General features: G+C 42.3%; 1 protein-coding gene across 1 annotated transcript in view; it reads right to left on the minus strand.

The window, feature by feature from the left end:
* The window catches only part of LOC144610945 (fibrillin-1-like), a 330,240-nt gene that overhangs the window by 172,194 nt on the left and 139,162 nt on the right, over positions 1-18,884 (minus strand). The window contains exons 9-13 of the mRNA XM_078429975.1: positions 7,435-7,587; positions 4,257-4,445; positions 4,028-4,162; positions 3,704-3,823; positions 126-251 (exon numbers count right to left, since the gene is read on the minus strand). Of these exons, the coding sequence (XP_078286101.1) occupies positions 126-251; positions 3,704-3,823; positions 4,028-4,162; positions 4,257-4,445; positions 7,435-7,587 (723 nt within the window). The remainder of the gene's footprint in view (positions 1-125; positions 252-3,703; positions 3,824-4,027; positions 4,163-4,256; positions 4,446-7,434; positions 7,588-18,884) is intronic.

The raw sequence follows: 18,884 nt of genomic DNA on the forward strand, positions 1-18,884 counted from the left end.
TTAATTTACTCACTAGTTCAAAAAATTTAAGTTAACAAAAATCTAAACAAAATTCATCATAAAATTCAAATATTATATAAATATTTTTATTTATATGATTTGTTACATATTTCTATGCTACATACCCATACAATTTTTCCCATCTGACGTCAGTTGAAATCCAGCATTACAAATACAGTGGAAACTGCCTTCTGTATTCACACAACGACCGTGGTTACATATCTGACCATTCTGAACACATTCATCAATATCTTCAAAAACAAAAGAATCCATCGATTTGAATCACAGAAACAAACATCCTTCCGAATTTTATGCAGGACTGCTTTTAAGCAACTATAAAATTCTGTTACATATAATCTCAGCTATTGCCATATACAGATTGATCATATAACATATAACATATAACAACTACAGCATGGAAACAGGCCTGTCCGGCCCTACCAGTCCACGCCGACCATTCTCCCTGACCTAGTCTCATCTACCTGCACTCAGACCATAACCCTCCAATCCCCTCCTATCCATATACCTATCCAATTTACTCTTAAATAATAAAATCGAGCCAGCCTCCACCACTTCCACCGGAAGCCCATTCCATACAGCCACAACCCTCTGAGTAAAGAAGTTCCCCCTCATGTTACCCCTAAACCTTTGTCCCTCAATTCTGAAGCTATGTCCCCTTGTTGGAATCTTCCCCACTCTCAAAGGGAAAAGCCTACCCACGTCAACTCTGTCCGTCCCTCTCAAAATTTTAAAAACCTCTATCAAGTCCCCCCTCAACCTTCTACGCTCCAAAGAATAAAGACCCAACCTATTCAACCTCTCTCTGTAGCCTAAGTGCTGAAACCCAGGCAACATTCTAGTAAATCTCCTCTGTACCCTCTCCATTTTGTCGACATCCTTCCTATAATTTGGCGACCAGAACTGCACACCATACTCCAGATTCGGCCTCACCAATGCCCTGTACAATTTCAACATTACATCCCAACTTCTATACTCGATGCTCTGATTTATAAAGGCAAGCATACCAAACGCCTTCTTCACCACCCTATCCACATGAGATTCCACCTTCAGGGAACAATGCACAGTTATTCCCAGATCCCTCTGTTCCACTGCATTCCTCAATTCCCTACCATTTACCCTGTACGTCCTATTTTGATTTGTCCTACCAAAATGCAGCACCTCACACTTATCAGCATTAAACTCCATCTGCCATCTTTCAGCCCACCCTTCCAAAAGGCCCAAGTCTCTCTGTAGACTTTGAAAATCTACCTCACTATCAACTACTCCACCTATCTTAGTATCATCTGCATATTTACTAATCCAATTTGCCACACCATCATCCAGATCATTAATGTAAATGACAAACAACAGTGGACCCAACACAGATCCTTGGGGCACTCCACTAGACACTGGCCTCCAACCTGACATACAATTGTCAACCATTACCCTCTGGTATCTCCCATTCAGCCATTGTTGAATCCATCTTGCAACCTCACTATTAATACCCAACGATTTAACCTTCTTAATCAACCTTCCATGTGGAACCTTGTCAAATGCCTTACTGAAGTCCATATAGACAACATCCACAGCCTTGCCCTTATCAATTTCCCTGGTAACCTCTTCAAAAAATTCAAGAAGATTAGTCAAACATGACCTTGCAGGCACAAATCCATGTTGACTGTTTCTAATCAGGCCTTGATTATCCAAATAATTATATATATTGTCCCTAAGTATCTTTTCCATTAATTTTCCCACCACAGACGTCAAACTAATAGGTCTATAATTGCTAGGTTTACTTTTAGAACCTTTTTTAAACAAAGGCACAACATGCGCAATGCGCAATGCGCCAATCTTCCGGCACCATCCCTGTTTCTAATGACGTTTGAAATATTTCCGTCATAGCCCCTGCTATTTCTGCACTAACTTCCCTCAATGTCCTAGGGAATATCCTATCAGGACCTGGAGACTTATCCACTTTTATATTCTTCAAAAGTGTCCGTACCTCCTCTTCTTTAATCATCCTAATTTCCATCACTACTCTACTTGTTTCGCTTACCTCACATAATTCAATATCCTTCTCCTCGGTAAATACCGAAGAAAAGAAATTGTTTAATATCTCCCCCATTTCTTCCGGCTCAGCACATAGCTGTCCACTCTGACTCTCTAATGGACCAATTTTATCCCTCACTATCCTTTTGCTATTGACATATCTGTAGAACCCCTTGGGGTTTACTTTTACATTACTTGCCAAAGCAGCCTCATATCTTTTTTTCGCTTTTCTAATTTCCTTTTTAAGATTCCTTTTACATTCTTTATATTCCTCAAAAACCTCATTTACTCCCTGCCGCTTATATTTATTGTATATCTCCCTCTTTTTCCGAACCAAGTGTCCAATTTCCCTGGAAAACCACGGCTCTTTCAAATTATTATTCTTTCCTTTCCACCGAACAGGGACATAAAGACTCTGTACTCTCAAAATTTCACCTTTAAATATCCTCCATTTCTCTATTATATCCTTTTCATAAAACAACAATTTCCATTTCACTCCTTTTAAATCCTTTCTCATCTCCTCAAAATTAGCCTTTCTCCAATCCAAAATCTCAACCCTTGGTCCAGATTTGACCTTCTCCATAATGATATTGAAACTAATGGCATTATGATCACTAGACCCAAAGTGCTCCTCAACACATACCTCCGTCACCTGACCCATCTCATTTCCTAACAGGAGGTCCAACACTGCCCCTTCTCTGGTAGGCACCTCTACGTATTGCTGCAAAAAACTATCCTGCACACATTTTACAAACTCCAAACCATCCAGCCCTTTAACAGAATGTGATTCCCAGTCTATATACGGAAAATTGAAATCACCCACAATCACCACTCTGTGCTTACTACTAATATCTGCTATCTCCTTACATATTTGCTCTTCCAATTCTCGTTCCCTATTTGGCGGTCTATAATACACCCCTATAAGTGTTGCTAAACCTTTCTCATTTCTGAGTTCCACCCAAACAGCCTCCTTAATCGAGCCTTCTAGTCTGTCCTGCCAAAGCACTGCTGTGATATCCTCCCTGACAAGCAATGCAACACCCCCACCTCTTGCCCCTCCGATTCTATCACATCTGAAACAATGAAATCCTGGAATATTTAATTGCCAATCGCAACCCTCCTGCAACCATGTTTCACTGATCGCCACAACATCATACTTCCAGATGTCAATCCAGGCTCTAAGCTCATCCACCTTTCTTACAATGCTCCTAGCATTAAAATATACACATTTAAGGGACCCATCATTTCTTATTCTCAGTTTATTTCTTTTCCCTTCTTTCTCTCCTACATATTGGGTCTGAGTGTTTCCCTTTTCTGCCTCCTGCCTCACACACTGCCTATTAGCTATCTGTGTTTGAGTCCCTCCCCTATGGTATCATGTAACCAATGTTTTTAAAATATTTAACTTGGAGTTTGGAATGGATGCTAACCAAATTATTATAAATATGACATAAAATTTGACAACCTAGTCAATGGCCTAGTAGTACACAAAACGCTTTTGAAGGTCAGTTGGGTCAATTTGTTTGTTTTTGTAAATTATACTTCATAATAGCCATGCATGAAATGATGGAAAATATCAGTATCTTTCAAAATAAAACAGGTATTGCAAGTTCGGCTTTAAAAATTATTAATAATTGTGTAAAGTATAACATACCCATACAAGTAATTTTAGTTGCAGTGCTCTGAAAGCCAGTATGACAACGGCAGAAGTAAGAGCCTTGTGTGTTCACACAGTCCCCATGCATACAGGGATTGCTTATACACTCATCTACATCTGTTTAAAACAAAAATGTGACAGAACATCAAAAAATATGACAGAACATCAACATTATAGTTCAGTTGTGATAATGTCTAAAATTGTAACACCATACATCGGATCTTGTGTAAGCACATTTCAGACTAAAAAGAGTTGATTAAAAATTGTCAGCACACACAGAGATTAACATCAACAAATCCAACACAGTTGTTCAAATCATACCAATACATTCTCTTCTTGAATCAAGTTTATAGCCCAAATAGCACTCGCAACGATAACTGGCTCCTGGAAGGGAAATGCAACGTCCATGGAAGCAGAGATTTCCAGTCTGGCAGATATCAGTAATATTCAAAGAAACTGCAATAGAAATGTTAGAACATTTGAAATGAAGTGACATATCGCAAAAAATATTTGAATAGTCTTTATGATAATAATAGTAACATCAGCTTACTGAAAGGACCGTGTGGTCGAAAAGGCATGGGATGCGTATAAGGTCCACCATTATGTGGTTGTCCATTACGTGGCACGTGGTCAATTGAGGGTCCATTAGGCCCGAGGGGTCCGATAGGTCCACCATCAGGCACAAATTCCGTTCTACGACCATTCCAAGTTATATCCGAGCACAATTTAATATATTCTTCTGAAAGTATACAGGTAAATGTATATGTCATTATATTTACATGAACAACAGAAAGGGGTAATTTTTTTCACTTGAAACTGATTATTTAAAAAATGTTGAATATACAAATATGTTATCATTAAAAAAGGAATACTACTCTGACCATTGTAAACTAAAATTGATGTTGACATTTCTAATGGAAGAATATTTAATTCTGCTTGTGTGACATTGTGTTCTTTACTATGAATCACAAAATTTCGTCCAGCAACATGAGACATAAGCACCAGAGATATTCTTTCAGTTTTAAATATTTCCAATTAATTACAATTAAATCATTGCTAAACTAAGCCAGGGGAAATCTATAATTGTATCATTCAATCATTGCTTCCCAACTGTGATATGTTAATCCCTGGGATTCACAGGATATCAAGAGGCATGCCAAGAGTCAAGAGTGTTTTTATTGACATTTGTCTCAAAATGCAGCAAAATGCAGCAGCACAACAGACATGTAAACATGGTACTCTATATACAGGGGAGAAATAGGGGAATCGAGAATTTAATTTTCATTGGAGCACAAAGCATTATATATCTATTTTAATTAAGGCTTATAGAAATGTTGTAATTCCAGAGCAGTAAAATGGTAGACACAAGGAACTTCAGATGCTGGAATCTTGAGAAAAACACAAAGAGCTGGAGTAACTTAGTGAGTTGGGCAGTGATGCTGCCTATCCATTTCCTCCACAGATGCTGCCTGACCTGCTGAGATACTCCAGCAGTTTGTGTTTCGAGCAAAATCGCATTTTGACCCTCATACAATTTGAAGTTTTCAGCTCAATTCCATTGTGGTTCCTCTCAACTAATTTGCTTCTTGGGACTGGAACAGAAAAGGTGTTTGCCCTGCCCTCTGAAATATATATCTGAGGTGCAATTTGCCATCTGTGATTAACTACAATACAATACAATATATCTTTATTGTCATTGTACAGAGGTACAACGAGATTGGGAATGCGCCTCCCATACGATGCAATAAATTAATTAGCTAATAAGTATTAATTTAAACAACCCAATGAAACAAATTAGAAACAGTTTAAAAACAGAATAAAGTGCAAGTAGATCTGTGCCGGTTCACTGTGCGATGTGACCATCCGGTTCATGGCAGCTATGGCCCTGGGGATGAAGCTGTTCCTGAGTCTGGAGGTGCGGGCATAGAAGGCCTTGTAGCGTCTGTTCAAACAGACTATTGCAGGGGTGTGAGGAGTCTTTGTGAATGCTGGTGGCTTTTCTGAGGCATTGTGTGTTGTAGATGCCCTCCAAGGCTGGTAGCTGTGTTCCGATAGTCTTCTGGGCTCTATGGACTACCCGCTGAAGAGCTTTCCTCTCTGCCTCCGTGCAGCTGAGATACCACACAGTGATGCCATGTGTTAGGATGCTCTCTATGGTGCAGCGGTAGAAGGTCGACAGCAGCTGTTGGGGTAGACCAGACTTTTTCAGTGTTCTTAGGTAGAACAATCGTTGCTGCGCCTTCTTGACCAACTGCTCCATTACTGAGCTTCATTAGTGACCAAAAGTGATGGAGCTGCTTCCAGCATAACTGCATGGCAAAATGTCCTTAATTCTTCTTCAATTACAATTAAATTAACTACATTATACAAGTATTCTGTCCACAGTACTTGGCCTGCAATTGTAATTGCACTTTGCTCCAGAATCACTAAACTTAGACCTGTAATAAGTATGTATTTATTAATATATTATATAATATAAAGTATAAGTGGTATTGTTTCTCATTCTTAAAAACATTTAAAGACATTTCAAGATATATAGGGAACTTTGGTCTGGGAGATTGTAGGAAAGTCTTTATCCTGTTTCATCTCCATCCTCATGATCCAGATCTTTGAAGGCAATTGAGTTTACATATAGCCTTTTCAAATCAGAAGCTGGTTAAATCTTCTGTCTTACCCTCTGCTTATTCAGGGGCCTCACTGCCGCACTGATCTACTTAGTGACTTGCAAGCTAGAAATTTGTCCTAGTTCCCGTGTTGATAGATAGCCTCTGCTGTCAGTGATTCAGACAATTCGGATAGTGGATTGATCAGTGGCAAGCACAACTATGTCTTGTGAGGGGTGACATTGTTGTCTCCTCAGCCCTCTGTATTTCACATTTACTCCATGCTCATGATTTCTAATGTCTTCACCTTCTCCCGATCTCCAGCGACATTTCAGCTTTCACAATTTTCAAAGTCTTTCCAGTCATAAGTCACAGTCATTGGAAAGTCACAATTTCCAGTTTTCTCCTCCAGATGCAATATTGGGAAAGAGCCTGGTGCCTGCTTCTAGTTAAAGTAATGCAAGCCACATCAGCAATATGTGGCCAACAGCATAATCAAGGACAAGTTGCACACTGGCCACTCCCCCTTCTTCTTTCTCCCTTCAGGCAAAAGGTACAGAAGTATGAAAATGCACACCTCCAGATTCAGGGACAGTTTCTTCCCAGCTGTTATCAGGCAACTGAATCATCCGACCACAATCAGAGAGCAGTTGAACTACTATCTACCTCTTTGGTGACTCTCGGACTATCCTTGATCGGACTTTGCTGGCTTTACCTTACACTAAACATTATTCTCTTATTATGTATCTATACACTGTAAATGGATCGATTGTAATTATGTATTGTCTTTCTTCTGACTGGTCAGCATGTGACAAAATCCTTTCAATGTACCTCGGTACATGTGACAATAAACTAAACTGAAACTGAAGTGATGTGCACGTGACAAGAAATCCCGGTCACCCATGATTTACGTTGTTTGAACTTGCCTGGGGATTGTTACCTGTCGATCAACCAAACTCCCACCCAGCTCCCCCCATGGTTAGGTAGATAATACCAGATTATCATACCATACCCCGTTCTTTTAAAAGCTCTAAGAGCAGATAGTTTCAGTGGCCAGTGAAACAGTAAAGTTTGCTACTTTCTTAAAAGTATAAAAATTAAGAAAAAACATAAAACAAGCCTTACCAGTTCCACGCATTGGACACATTTCCGGAATCCTACCAGATGACCAACAGCGACCACTGTCACAACAACACTGCAATTTGGTATAAGGTCTTGGAAGTTCATTTGCACAACGTCCATTAACCAGACTGGAGTAGCAACTTCCAACACGTGAATCTGTTGAAATGGAAACAATTAATTTTAATGCAAAGTAATGGATAGTAAATAAGAATACATTTTTCACTTTCAATATAATTTAGCTATGGCTATTTGACAATACAAAATAAATGATAGCTAGATTACCACACTCATTTCTAATTAATAACTGGTATCACTTCGTGACAAAGATAATAAATCCAATCACCATTTTGGCATTCTACTTTTAATCAGTCATAGTATTAAACTGTCCTGTAAACCAAAAGAAAAGTATAAAAGCACAATCTCTCAAATCATCCCACCCACTGCACTTCCCTGGCCCCATCACTGCTTCCTTAACTTCATCCAACCACTACTTCCATTCAAGCACTGCCAATCCCCGATGCCAGAAACAAATCCCATCCCCTGTAGCACAGATCGATTGGAGTTGTGGCATCCAGTCATTCTGAATTTTATCTCTGAAAGATATACGGTGGTATATTTCAATATGTAAAGCCTGGTCAGAGACCTAGAGAGCTTTTGTTGACTGCTGGCCCATGCAGCACACCATTAGAGTATAATAGAATTTTGAGACTGACTTTCCAGAAACAATTTAAAAAAACTCGACTAACATCACATTAGTACCCTCGTGAAATATATCCCAGGCTGTAAAATAAAGCAAAAGAGGAAATTGAAGAAGCTCTACTTATCATGTTCAATCTTTCCTGGCTACACAAATGTTGCAAGAGGATTTTAGGACTATTACCATTGTACTGTTGCTTAAAAAGGGGGTTAGGTGTAAATCAAGTAATTAAGTCAATTTAACTGATGCAGTACAATTTAGGGACAGTGTGAATCTTCACTAAGAAATGTACAGGTTAATCAAGTTTAGTCAGCAAGGATTTGTTAAGGGAGACCATGTCTGGCTAATTTCATTGAATTTTCTGAGGTAACAAAGCCAGTTTGATATGGTTTACATGGATTTTAGCACGGCTTTTGACAAGGTCTCGAGTGGCAAACTCGTCAAAAAAATTAAACCCAAGAGAACTAAGGGGGAGTGGCAAGTTAGATCCAAGAAAGTTTCAATGGCACAAAGCAAAGAATAAAGGGGTTGATGGGTGTTATTGTGACTGGAAGGCTCAATGGGATTCTACAGCACTCAGTGCCATGGTTTCTAAAAAAGAGAAAGCGGTAACACAGGCAGATAGTGATAAAGAAGGCATGTGGTATGCTTGTCTTTGTAGGTCAGGTAATTGAGCATTACTCAGGAAGCCACGAATGTAGGTCCCTTACAGTCAGAGATAGGTGAATTTATAATGGGAAACAAGGAAATGGCGGAACAGTTAAACAAGTAGATGCAGAATCAGTATGGATAGAAATGAGGAATTGTAAGGGTAAAAGACCCTAATGGGAGTTATCTACAGGCTCCCAAACAGTAGCCTCGACATAGGGTGCAAGTTGAATCAAGAGCTAAAATTGTCATGTCACAAATGAAATGTTACGGTGGTTATGGGAGATTTCAACATGCAGGTAGACTGAGAAAATCAGGTTGGTACTGGACCCCAGGAAAGGGAGTTTGTGGAGTGCCTCCGAGATGGATTCTTAGAACAGCTTGTACTGGAGCCTACCAGGGAGAAGGCAACTCTGGATTTAGTGTTGTGTAATGAACCTGATTTGATAAGGGAACTCAAGGTAAAAGAGCCATTAGGAGGCAGTGATCATAATATGATAAACTTTAATGTGCAAATTGAGAGGGAGAAGGGAAAATCGGAAGTGTCAGTATTACAGTATAGCAAAGGGGATTACAGAGCCATGAGGCAGGAGCTGGCCAGATTTGACTGGAAGGAGGCCCTAGCAGGGAAGATGATGAAACAGCAATGGCAGGTATTCCTGGGAATAATGCAGAAGTTGCAAGATCAATTCATCCCAAAGAGGAGGAAAGATTCTAAGGGGAGTAAGAGGCGCCCGTGGCTGACAAGGGAAGTCAAGGACAGCATAAAAATAAAAGAGGTATAACATAGCAAAGAAGAGTGGGAAGCCAGAGGATTGGGACTCTTTTAAAGAGCAACAGAAGAAAACTAAAAAGGCATAACGGGGAGAAAAGATGAGGTTCGAAGGTAAGCTAGCCAATAATATAAAGGAAGATAGTAAAAGTTTCTTTAGGTATGTGAAGAGGAAAAAAATAGTTAAGGCAAATGGGGGTCCCTTGAAGACAGAAGCAGGGGAATTTATTATGGGGAACAAGGAAATGGCAGACGAGTTGAACCTGTACTTTGGATCTGTCTTCACTAAGGAAGATACAAACAATCTCCCAGATGTTCTAGTGGCCAGAGATCCTAGGGTGACGGAGGAACTGAAGGAAATTCACATTAGGCAGGAAATGGTGTTGGGTAGACTGATGGGACTGAAGGCTGATAAATCCCCAGGGCCTGATGGTCTGCATCCCAGGATACTTAAGGTGGTGGCTCTAGAAATTGTGGACGCATTGGTGATCTTTTCCAATGTTCTACCGATTCAGGATCAGTTCCTGTGGATTGGAGGGTAGCTAATGTTATCCCACTTTTTAAGAATGGAGGGAGAGAGAAAACAGGAATTTATAGACCAGTTAGTCTGACATCGGTGGTGGGGAAGATGCTGGAGTCAATTATAAAAGACGAAATTGCGGAGCATGTGGATAGCAGTAACAGGATCGTTCCGAGTCAGCATGGATTTACGAAGGGGAAATCATGCTTGACTAATCTTCTGGAATTTATTTGGGATGTAACTAAGAAAATGGATATGGGAGAGCCACGTAGTGTACCTTGACTTTCAGAAAGCCTTCGACAAGGTCCCACATATGAGATTAGTGGGCAGAATTAGAGCACATGGTATTGGGGGTAGAGTACTGACATGGATAGAAAATTGGTTGGCAGACAGAAAGCAAAGAGTGGGGATAAATGGGTCCCTTACAGAATGGCAGGCAGTGACTAGTGGGGTACCGCAAGGCTCGGTGCTGGGACCCCAGCTATTTATAATATACATTAATGACTTGGATGGAGGGATTAAAAGTAACATTAGCAAATTTGCAGATGACACAAAGCTGGGTGGAAGATGCTATGGGGTTGCAGGATGACTTGGACAGGTTGTGTCAGTGGGCGGATACATGGCAGATGCAGTTTAATGTGGATAAGTGTGAGGTTATCCACTTTGGTGGTAAGAATAGGAAGGCAGATTATTATCTAAATGGTGCCAAGTTAGAAAAAGGGGACGAACAACGAGATCTGGGTGTCCTAGTGCATCAGGCACTGAAAGGAAGCGTGCAGTAACAGCAGGCAGTGAAGAAAGCCAATGGAATGTTGGCCTTCATAACAAGAGGATAGGAGCAAAGAGGTCCTTCTGCAGTTGTACAGGGCCCTGGTGAGACCGCACCTGGAGTACTGTGTGCAGTTTTGGTCTCCAAATTTGAGGAAGGATATTCTTGCTATTGAGGGCGTGCAGCGTAGGTTTACTAGGTTAATTCTCAGAATGGCGGGACTGTCATATGTTGAAAGACTGGATCGACTAGGCTTGTATACACTGGAATTTAGAAGGATGAGAGGGGATCTTATTGAAACATATACGATTATTAAGGGGTTGAACACGATAGAGGCAGGAAACATGTTCCCAATGTCGGGGGAGTCCAGAACAAGGGGCCATAGTTTAAGAATAAGGGGTAGGCTATTTAGAACAGACATGAGGAAAAACTTTTTCAGTCAGAGAATTGTAAATCTGTGGAATTCTCTGCCTCAGAAGGCAGTGGAGGCCAATTCTCTGAGCGCTTTCAAGAGAGAGCTAGATGGAGCTCTTAAGGATAGCGGAGTCAGGGGGTAAGGGCTGAAGGCAGGAACGGGGTACTGATTGGGAATGATCAGCCATGATCACATTGAATGGTGGTGCTGGCTCGAAGGGCCGAATGGCCTACTCCTGCACCTACTGTCTATTGTCTAAGTACTTTGGTTCTGTTTTCACTAAGGAAGACACAAACAATCTTCCATAAATACTAGGGGATCGAGGATCTAGTGGGAGGGAGGAACTGATGGGAATCCAAATGTCAGAAAATTATGTTAGGTACACTGAAGGCAGGTAAATCCCCAGGGCCAAATGGTCTGCATCCCAGAGTACTGATCCTGACTACGGGTGCTGCACTGTAAGGAGTTTGTACGTTCTCCCCGTGACCTGCGTGGGTTTTCTCCGAGATCTTCGGTTTCCTCCCACACTCCAAAGACGTACAGGTATGTAGGTTAATTGGCTGGGTAAATGTAAAAAATTGTCCCTAGTGGGTGTAGGATAGTGTTAATGTACGGGGATCGCTGGGCGGCACGGACTTGGTGGGCCGAAAGGGCCTGTTTCCGGCTGTATATATATATGATATGAAGGAGGTTGCCCGAGAAACCGTGGATGCATTGGTGATCAATTTCCAATGTTCTCTCGACTCTGGATCAGTTCTTGTGGACTGGATAGCCAATGTAACTCCACTTTTTAAGAAAGGAGGGAGAGAGAAAACGTGGAATTATAGACCAGTTAGCCTTCCATCAGCAGTGGGGAAGATGCTGGAGTCGATTATTAAAGATGTTATAACAGTGCATTTGGAAAGCAGTGACAGCATCTGTCAAAGTTAGCATGGATTTATGAAGGGGAAATCATGCTTGACTAATCTTTTGCAATTTTTTGAGAATGTAACAAGTAGAATGGATAAGGGAGAGCCAGTGGATGTGGTGTATCTGGACTTTCAAAAAGCCTGACAAGATCCCACAAGAGATCAGTGTGCAAATTAGAGCACATGGTATTGGGGGTAGAGTATTGACCTGGATAGAGAGCTGGGTGGCAGACAGGAAGCAAAGAGGTGCCACAAGGCTCGGTGCTGGGACCCAAGTTGTTTACAATATATATTAACGATTTAGACGAGGGAATTAAATGTAACATCTCTAAGTTTGCGGATGACACAAAGCTGGGTGGCAGTGTGAGCTGCAAGGAGGATGCTATGAGGCTGCACGGTGACTTGGATAGGTTGGGTGAGTTGGCATCAGCATGGCAAATGCAGTATAATGTGGATAAATGTGAGGTCATCCACTTTGGTGGCAAGAACAGGAAGGCAGATTATTACCTGAATGGTGTCAGATGAGGAGAAGGGGAGGTGCAAAGAGACATCGGTGTGCTTGTACATCAGTCAATAAAGTAAGCATGCAGGTACAGCAAGCAGTGAAGAAAGCCAATGGCATGTTGGCCTTCATTGTGAGAGGATTTGAGTTTAAGAGCAAGGAGGTCCTACTGCAGTTGTACAGGGCCCTGGTGAGACCGCACCTGAAGTATTGTGTGCAATTTTAGTCTCCTAATTTGAGGAAGGACAATTGTCAGAGTGAGGCCCAGCGCAAATTGGAGGAATAGCACCTCGTATTTTGCATGGGTAGCTTACACCCCAGCGGTATGAACATTGACTTCCCTAACTTCAAATAGTCCTTGCTTTCCCTCTCTCCCCATCCTCTCCTGCTTCCCAGTTCTCCCACCACTTACTGTCTCCGACTACATTCTATCTCTGCCCCACCCACTCCCCTGACATCAGTCTGAAGAAGAGCTCGACCCGAAACGTCACCCATTCCTTCTCTCCAGAGATGCTGCCTGTCCCGCTGAGTTGTTCCAGCATTTCGTGTCTAGTTTTTTTTACATCTCTTTTAACACTTATCTAAGCTACGAGGTAACTTTCCAGCATGTCTTTGGATAGGATAAGGGAAGAAAATGGAGCATGCAGCAGAAACCCACATAATGGAGAGACATGCAAATTCTTTATTGACAGCACCTGATGCATAGCAACAGGATCAAATCTGGATCCTTGGGGATGTGCCACATTCATGTTAACTGTTTACCCAATGCATCATTCACATGCTGGGCTTCCTCTGACCCACTGTGAAGTCACTTTCAGCTATGGAATTACGTCCGCTTTCCTATGTTATGCCACCTCCTTGTCTGCTTTTCCAAATGTTCATTAAACATTTTATTTCATCCAAACATTTGAGGACGCACAGTACTGCCTGTGTTTTCATCCTACTCCACTGTGGTGTAGCTCTATATATAAAGTTAAAAATCTGAGAAATGGAAACAAAAGTAGGCCAGAAGCCTCTGAAGTCTGCTCCACCTCCTGCTAATCTGATCTTGACATCTTAACTTTCCTGCTTGTTCCCCATAAAACTTCATTTACTTTTTGTTGACATATCTACCTCAGCCTTGAAAGTATTGATTGGCTAAACTTCCACAACTCTCTGGTGTACAGAATTCCATGGGTGCACGAGCCTTAGAAAATAAATTCTTGTTCATTGTCCTTAAATGGCCAATCCCTTATTCTAAAACTATATCGCTTAGATCCAGATTCCCTAATGGAGGGTGGGGAGACATCCTCTCAGTATCTTTCTGCACGAGTATAATTGAAGTTCAAACTAATGTGGACTTTTCAGCTAAATAACAGATTAGTGATTTTACATATACTACAAACCAGAAAGCCAATGTTATAGAAAACAAGAGAAAAATATTACAAAGCATGTCCATGATTCCAAACTACTTCATTACTGATCCAAATCAAATTAATTAGAAATGTCCTGAAAATCCTGAATTATGTAATGTAGATGGAGAATTTGCTCTCTGTCTTTCTTGAAATTGCTAGATGTATCTCTTGAATTTCATGCATACTTTGGGAGGAATGTTAATCCATTAGAGCTAGTGGTTCTTAAGGGTTAATGATTTCCATTGTATTGCTTGCACTTAACGTATTGCACTTTGTGGAAGTATACATGTCACATGGATTAGACTGCAACTTACTAACAACAGAACAATGCTTTAAGTGTGCCAGAAAATAATTAAAAACAGACTCTTTGTTCCTTCTGCAGTCTACATTATGTTAACATACTGAATTCACTTTGCCAGATTTATCAAAAGGGTGAAACATAAAGTCGATTAGATACCGGCAATGAATGGTGGTTATAAGTTTGCATTTTATAGGTGTGGCATGCTCATGTTTGTTTTCAAATGTGAAGGCATTCCTGTCATAATTGCAGAATTTATTACTTAGAAGAATGGCTTGAATTCTCCTGAGTTTTCAATGTCCCTTGGTATGGCATAGTTTGGTGAATATGATAACAGCTAATATAGTAATACTGTTGAGCTTCTAAACTTAATATGCAGAATTTCTTCCCTTCATAGAATTCTAATGTCTGCAATGTTTCAAGGGTGATATGGCAATTTGAAGAAGTAATACATGCAAGGGCCTGAGAGAATAACAGGGGATAGAAAGCATAGGAAAAGGTACAGTGGAGATATGTATTTTTGAACAACAGTGGTAAGAAACCCAATACTTGGATAAGTATCAATGCATGCTGGTGTGGAAATCAGAGCATAAATTCAGTGGAGAGAGCACTCTGCAAAAGAGACTAACTTCGTGAAAATGTGAATTTCACAATAACCTTGGAGAAGGAGATGAAGGATAAAGAAATTGAAAATATGAGGAGGGAACAGGATCACGTTGTTGGATAGCTTTGTAGCATGATCAGCTACCGAAATAAACGTGGACTTCTTTGTATGGACCCAATTGTGCACCTGCCAGCAGCAAATTCAAATGACTGTTTATTTTTCAATTTTTTGCTCTTGCAAAAACAGTAGACGATAAAAATTGCTTGCTGCTGATCAAGCCCAACGTACAAAATCGTGGAGAAAAACAATGGTTAATTATTTGGCGTACTGGATACATCGCATTTCAGTTATTGTTACACAGCCGAATCTAAATCTTGATGTTCAGATTTTTGCCATTACGAAATGCCTGATCTAGCTTTACTCTGCACACTTAAGCAATTTGCCCTTAAACTGGAGCAAAAATAGGAGAGTTGCTGGAGGAGATCAATGGATCAGGCAGCAGTCGTGAATAAAATGAACAGTCAACGTATCGGGTCCAGACACTTCAAATGGACTGAAAGAGTAGAGGTGAAGTTGCCAGTTTAAAGATGTGGAGGAAAGGGATGGAGCAAGTACAAGCAAGCAAAAGCTCGATAGAGGTTAGGAGGGGATGAGTAGCAAATAACAGTTACATGAGGGAAGGAAGGGTGGAGGTATCAACACCGGCTGGGAGGTATTGTGAAGAATGAAAAACTGCAGATTCTCAAAAACTGATAGAAGAGGTATTTGAAGATTGTAACTAAATAAGGAGGGATGATGACAGATGGGACAAATGAGAGGGGAAGGGTGAGCAGTGGGGGGATCAAGTGGACGAGAATGTGGGTGATCGGCAGGTGGAGTAGATAGGAGAAAGAAACAGGGTTATGTGGGGTATTGTAGTAATGTTTCTGCCTGACCAGACAAATTTACCAGTTTATCTCAATCCCAGAATCCTACCTTTGACATCTCTGATCTTCTCCTTCCCACCCCTTCCAGATGTCCGACCTAGTCAACTTCATGTCCATCAAGTCCTACCTAGTCAACTTCCTTAATTTGTCATTTCCAATTCTAATCAGCTCCAACTCCCAAACCTTTCCATTATCTCCAATCTCTTCCACTTACCTAAGTACTACTCATCTCTTTTACCCTACAAACTAGTTTTGGTAAGAAACCTACCAAAAATATGGAAAGGAACTGCATCTTCATTTTATGTCAAATCACACATGACAACTGAAAAACCTTACTTTTAGGTTTGTCTAGAATCCTTCCATCTTTTCACAACCAAATATCAGTGTCCTTATTCAATGACTATAAAGGGTGATAGCAAAAATCTGAACCATACTCGGTCTCAAATCCTAAAGAGACCGAGGTTAAAATTGTATTTAACTCATGGGGTCCCATCAATACCTGGACAGGAATCCTCTCACTATATCACCTTTCCTCTTTTCACAACCAAATATCTGTGCCAATATTCAGTGACTTCAAAGAATAATGTACAAAACAACAGAAGTCTGAACCATACAACCAAAATAGCAGTCCCTGGAGGTTCTGCTTAAGACTGTATGCAGTACCATCGTTAGTTGGAGGACGATATCAGTTTTACATATAGTGAGCAAAACATAAAGAAAGATGACTGATTTAACATTGTGAGAATTGGTCAAACAGCTCATGTCAATATTTAAAATAGATTTCCTGCCCATAAGCAAGATGGATAATTGCTGAATAAATGAGATATCCGATCTTAAAGCATGTTGAGGAAAAAACTAACAGTGTACAGTTTTTTTTAAATGTAGGCAGTTACATTTAGAAAGACTGATGTAGCATTTAATGTTTGTAAGTCTGTTCATAAGCTCCAGGATGAGAAAGTAGCAGTAGCATTAGGTCTGCTGGCAAAATGATAAAGTTACCAGATAGGGAAGGAGAAGTTGATGTTCCCATTGGTAAGCCTACAGCAGGGGCCTCCAAACTTTTCAGCATGAGGGCCACATTGTATATTTGGCACATTTTTGCGGGCCGTAGGAAAAAATAAAGAAGTGTGAGTTTTATAAATTTAATGAACTCAAAAAAGTTTACACTAGGTTACGTTAGAGTAGATTCAGAAAGGTTAAACTAGGTTAAGTTAGATTAGGTTAGTTTACATTAGGTTTATATGGCAACAAATAAATAATGATCAATTTTTTAAAAGAGTTTGAAATATTGGAATATATACATACCGTAGGTATACAATCTATCTTCTATCAAACGGTACACCATAGCGCCACAATTTTTGCACCACCTTACTCACCATTATCCTGCCCATATGTAACAACTCTCATTCAAATTGAAGCTACATTTTTAAAGCTACAGAGATTTTAAAGTTTAAGAATTCACTTAATAACCCATTTCCTCAAACTCCTCAGCGTGTGACGTCACAATGCTCTACCTTCCACTTAATTTGCTCCTCACTCGCCAAAACAAGATGGCCGCCGGCAGCGCCGCAGCCCGCCCGCGCTCAGTCATTCCCTCTCCCCTCGCCCGGCCTCAGTTGTTCCCTCGCCCGTCTCCCCTCGCCTCTCGCCCGGCCCAGCCCCGGCAGAGACTCACATGTTGGCAGTCAGCGTTGAACGCACGGGCACTGGTAAGTGCTTTTCGCAGCCAACAGCTCCACAGAGGGGAGTGGGCGTGGCGGCCGAGTGGGTGGAGGGGGCGGTGGGGGTAGGGGGGTAGGGGCAGGAGGGGGAGAATGGTGGTGGGGGAGAGTGGGGGTGGGGTGAGGAGAGGGAGAGTGGGGGTCGGGGAGAGTGGGGGTGGGGGGAGGAGGGGTGGGGGCAGGGGGGAGGAGGGGGTGGGGGAACAGTAGGGGTGGGAGCAGGGGGGACAGTGGGAGGCAGGAGAGAGTGGGGGTGGGGAGGAGGGGAAGGTGGGGGAGGGAGGGAGGGAGGTGGGGGTCAGGAGAGGGGGGGGGGGGAATAGGGCTCACTCAGTGACGACACACTCTCCCCTTCCCCGTCCCCCCTCGACGAGGAATGGGCCAACGGGTCCACTTGGTCTAGTCTATATACTAAAACTCTTGTTTGTTTGTTTGTTTGTTCCTGAACTACAGCCAAAACGCTACACGATAGCGCGACAATTTTAGGCCCACCTTACTCACTGCCGTCCCTTTGGTGCTAATGGAAGACGTTTCATTGAAATCGGTGTTATATTTTTTAAGTTATTCACATTTTAAAGTTGAAATCTATCTCTGAGGGAGGGAGTGGGATGGAGGGGGGGAGGAGGGAGGATAAGGGGGATGAAGTGGGGGGAGAGGAAGGGGGGGTGGTTGGAAGGAGGGGGGAGAGGCGAGGGGGTAGGGAGGGAGGGGAGGGGGTTAAGGGGAAGAGGGGAGGGGAGTAGGGGGAGAGGGAAGGGGGAGTTGGGATGGGAGGAGGACTGGGGAGGGGAGGATGGAGTGGGGATGGGAGGGGTGAGTGGGGGGATGGGGGGAGAGTGGTTGGGGGGGGGAGTGGGGGGGAAAGAGAGAGTGGGGGATGGGAGAGAGAGTTGGCGGGGTTAGAGAGTGGGGGTTGAGAGAGAGTGGGGGGGGCGAGAGTTGGGGGGCGAGAGTTGGGGGGAGAGAGAGTGGGGGGCAGGGAGAGTGGGGAGGAGGGAGAGTGGGGAGGGGGAGAGAGTGGGGAGGGGGAGAGAGTGGGGGGGAGAGAGAGTGGGGGGGAGGGACAGTGGGGGGGAGGGAGAGTGGGGGGGAGGGAGAGTGGGGGGGAGGGAGAGTGGGGGGAGGGATAGTGGGGAGGGGGAGAGAGTGGGGGGGAGAGAGAGAGTGGGGGGGGAGAGGGTGGGGGGAGTGAGAGAGTGGGGGGGAGAGAGAGAGTGGGGGGGAGAGAGAGTGTGGGGGGGAGCGAGTCAGGGTAGAGGGAGCAGCGGGTGAGAGCGGG

The sequence above is a fragment of the Rhinoraja longicauda genome, chromosome 38 (assembly GCF_053455715.1).
Source record: "Rhinoraja longicauda isolate Sanriku21f chromosome 38, sRhiLon1.1, whole genome shotgun sequence".
Classification (NCBI taxonomy): Eukaryota; Metazoa; Chordata; class Chondrichthyes; order Rajiformes; family Arhynchobatidae; genus Rhinoraja; species Rhinoraja longicauda.